This window comes from Carassius gibelio, chromosome A18 (assembly GCF_023724105.1).
Source record: "Carassius gibelio isolate Cgi1373 ecotype wild population from Czech Republic chromosome A18, carGib1.2-hapl.c, whole genome shotgun sequence".
NCBI lineage: Eukaryota > Metazoa > Chordata > Actinopteri > Cypriniformes > Cyprinidae > Carassius > Carassius gibelio.
In genome coordinates, this window is record NC_068388.1 from 25,268,454 (window position 1) to 25,272,742 (window position 4,289).

Here is a 4,289-nt window from a genome sequence, read left to right on the forward strand (position 1 = left end):
TGCAAAAAAAAATATATATATATATATTCTGTCTTTGTACCCAACATTTTCACATTGGATTGAACGCATTACTTGCAGTCTTTGTAATTAATTGTACAATTTACTCGGAATTTCTTAGAGAAAAATGTTTCTGCACTATTTGTTTTTTATGTCAGTGTTTCAACACAAGATGAATGCATGTTAACAGTACTTTCCTGTAATGACTGCTTTATATGAACTGATTAAATCACGCTCCTCTGATTCTGTGCATCGCAGGCGACTGATGTCCCTAAAGGAGAACCCAGACACTGGAAAGTGGAGCTATAAGGAGATCTGCATGGGCGCTGACAAAACCTGCAGCTTCCCTAAACTAATAAACAGCTACTACAAGTACATCATATCATTTGGTGAAGATGAGGCAGGTAACATGAGAGCAGCTCTGAGTTCGACTGCTTCTTGTAAACGTCTTTATATTGTTCTTCAGTGAAACACACTCGTCTCTGTCGTCTGTGTTTCAGGAGAGCTGTACTTCCTCGCGACCGGAGCGGCCAGCGCCACGGCCCGAGCTGGAGTCGTGTATAAGATAGTGGATCCCTCCAGGTACACATTTACACTTTTATTCAGAAAGTGCACGGGAAATTGTTCAGAAGTGACAGTAAAGGCATTTATAATGTTACAGAGGAGTCCCATGTCAAATAAATAAATGACTTTCTATTTATCAAAGTATCAATTTCCACAAAAATATCAGGCAGCACAACACTGATAATAATCAACTCTTTAGGAGGGCTCCTCCGGGAAAGTGCAGCTTCAAGCCCACTCCTGTCAACATAAAGGGCAAACTGATTCATTTCAGTCCTAAAGAAGGTAAGAGAGCCATAGCTTTATCCCACTGGAGGTGTGTGTCTTGAGTAGGGCTGTATGATTAATACAACCACTGTTATATGGTTTAGTGTGATTATTAAACTGCAACGGCTGTGATTTTATTAAATAAACATGTGGTGCGTGTTTCAGAGTGTGTTCATTACAGTACACATGAGCATCTCATGATCCGGTGTTTTCAGCATCTCTGCATCTGATCTGAGTCTGAGCTGCTTTAATGTGTGTTTGGGAACACAGCTTGCCAGACGTCTTCACAAACTGATAATGAGAAGCGCTAGTCAACAGATGAGGAGCCTTAAGGACACCCTGCAGATTTTGGCCCAAAAAAAAAAAAAAAAAGAAGATGAAGAATAATATTTGAAAATGGAGAAATTAAAAAAAATAAGAAAATTATCATTATTATATTTTCTTTTTCATAAACACTTATTTTTAATATTGCTCACAAAAGCAATATTTATTTCGCTTTTTAGTTTTTTATATATATATATATATATATATATATTTTGTTTAGTGTAAGTAGCAATAATAATGATATAATACAATGATCATTATTATTATATAAGATCATTATTTATTATTTGTGGTAATAATAATAATAATAATAATAATAATAATAATAATAATAATAATAATAATGTATTTAATTAATTAATTAATAATCAAATGTTACAACAACAATAATAATTTAATTAATTAATTGTATTAAATGTTACATAATGATAATAATAATAATAATAATAATAATAATAATAATAATAATAATAATAATAATGATTATTATTATTATTATTATTATTATTATTATTATGTAACATTTTATTATTTTATAACCATATTATTGTAGAATCACAAAATTTGGGCCAAACTGTATACAAACAAGCACAGCAAACCTTTAATTGTTTTTTAATTACATTCAAAACCACTATTTCAGACAGAATTGGATTTTTCTCCTAAATGGTCTAACTCTAGTCTTGGGGTGCTCTGTTAAAGTGTTTGTAGTTTTTGACACCATCTTTTTGTTTCATAGAGTATGTAATTAACAAAAAGCCCTCAACGACTGCCATTCCCAAACCAAAACCCACCAAACCCAGTGTGACCCCACGACCTCGAGTACAGCACACGACGCCCCGCCGGGTTCCTCCAGCGACCACCGGACACCCGTCTACACCACATCCACGTGCTCTCAGCACCAGACCTCCGTCCCTGACCACCCCCAGACCCCCATACTGGACAACATCACCCAAAACCACCACAAAGACCCAAACCGGCAGACCGGGCAAGCGAGGCCGAGGCAAACCCCGGAGGAAATGGGACCGTAGAGGTCGACCTCGAGCCGGGACGGTGAGGCTGGTCAGCGCAGACGGACAGAAGGACCGCGGCCGCGTGGAGATCTTCGCACGGGGCGAATGGGGCACGGTGTGTGACGATATGTTTAACATACAGGCTGCGGCGGTGGTCTGCAGACAGATGGGGTTCACTGTGGCTCTGCGGGTGGCGAAGAGAGCCGAGCTCGGGGCGGGAGACATCGCAGTCAGAATCCTGCTGGACGACGTGGAGTGTGAAGGAACCGAGCGAACTCTGCTGCACTGCAAACACCCCAAACTGGGCAAAAACAACTGCTCTCACGACGAGGATGTAGGGGTGGTCTGTGGCCATTATGAGCATGCAGTGGAGTGAGAGGTCATGATGCCACATGCATGCAGACCAAAAATACATCTGCTGTTTACAGACAGAAGAAATAAAACATGACCAATTATAAAATTATGTGAACTTTAAATTCCCCTATCAAAACCAAAAGAGAATCTGAAATTTTTACATTTTGAATGTAGACAAATTATATATATTTAAATCCAGACTGTCGCAAGAGTTTACTATTCTAGAACAAAAATATGATTACAGTAACTGCATCCACATATAATACTAATCAATCAGTCGTATTCACACTGAACTGTGCACTATTTACACTGCGCTGTGAGCTGTTGATCATCTCACACAACCGAGACACTGCATTAACTGTTTTTCTTCATATATATGTCCCTGGAGCACAGTCTTCAGTCTCTGGGGGATATTTGTAGCAATAGCCAAAAATACATTGTATAGGTCAAAATTATTGATTTTTCTTTTATGCCAAAAATCATTAGGATATTAAGTAAATTTCCTACCGTAAATATATATAAAAACTAAATATGCATTGCTAAGAACTTAATTTGGACAACCGTAAAGGCGATTTCCTCAATATTTTAAATTACGTATTTAATTTTTTGCACCTTCAGATTGCAGATTTTCAAATAGTTGTGTCTTGGTCAGATATTGTCCTCCTCACAAACCATACATTAATGAAAAGATTATTATAGACTGTTTTTGTGGTCCAGGGCTACATATGAGGTGACGGTGAAATTCATATATATATTATATATATATTATTATTATTTTTTTTTTTTTTTTCATATTTTCTGTGTAGAAGACTCCAGGACTAAGTTAATAATTAGATAATACATGTTTAGGCAAAAGCAATGTTTTATTTTTAACTAAGCAGTTTTTAGGTTTCAGGCTATTTTAACCAAACTTTGTACATATATGATTCTCAGCTATGTTTTACAATATATAACAGAATGATTTATGCAACATGTGCAGAAATGTCCATAAATTGGTATTCCTATTCCATACATTGCATTTAATATGTATATTAATGTGTTCTTGGAGCAAACCATAATAAAAATAAAAAGAAGTGGAGAATAATAATTGGAAAAATAACCTGGCAACATTTTCATAAGAATATCTGATAATAGGAACATTGATCTATAATTTCCCCCCAAATACCTGATTAACATGCCATTTGTCATGGTGTCCTCTACATATTCAGATCTTAAACCCCTTTAAGATTTTTCAGAGACTCTTTTAATTTTTATTTATGTTTTTTTATTTTTCACGACAAACAATTGGAAAAGTAGCCAGATTTAAATGATAATTACAACACAATATAATGTTCCCCTAAGAATGCTAAATTTGATTAAACAATTCTGACTGCAATCACTCACAGAACCATTTTGAGGGAAATTAGCAACATATATATATAATATATAAATCTGAGCTCATGTGTGATTTTATTAAATAATTAAATAAGGAGGGACAGCATGACTGATGGTTTTAACACTAGCTTTCCCATTACTGATACAGTTTTATAAAAATAAATAAATAAATATCTTTTATTTTATTTTTAGAAAAATATACAGTCTATGATTGTAACACACGGCAAATATCAAAGACAAGTCTTAGTAACGGCTGAAATAAAATGACAGCATGCATCGTTTAACATAACAAAATAAAGAACAACAACAGCACGATATAACAGGTTGTATGTGTAATATTGTGTTCTTAGACATTTCTGCCAAATGAAGAAAATCTTCCAAGCCGTGCTCGTGACCCGGAAG

The 4,289-nt window shown here is 35.3% G+C and overlaps 1 protein-coding gene across 1 annotated transcript in view; it reads left to right on the forward strand.

The window, feature by feature from the left end:
- si:ch211-136a13.1 (HHIP-like protein 1) overlaps nt 1–2,619 on the forward strand; it is a 20,531-nt gene extending 17,912 nt beyond the window's left edge. The window contains exons 8-11 of the mRNA XM_052531388.1: nt 256–401; nt 498–579; nt 761–843; nt 1,886–2,619. Of these exons, the coding sequence (XP_052387348.1) occupies nt 256–401; nt 498–579; nt 761–843; nt 1,886–2,535 (961 nt within the window). The 3' untranslated portion in view covers nt 2,536–2,619. The remainder of the gene's footprint in view (nt 1–255; nt 402–497; nt 580–760; nt 844–1,885) is intronic.
- The last annotated feature ends 1,670 nt before the right edge of the window (nt 2,620–4,289 follow it).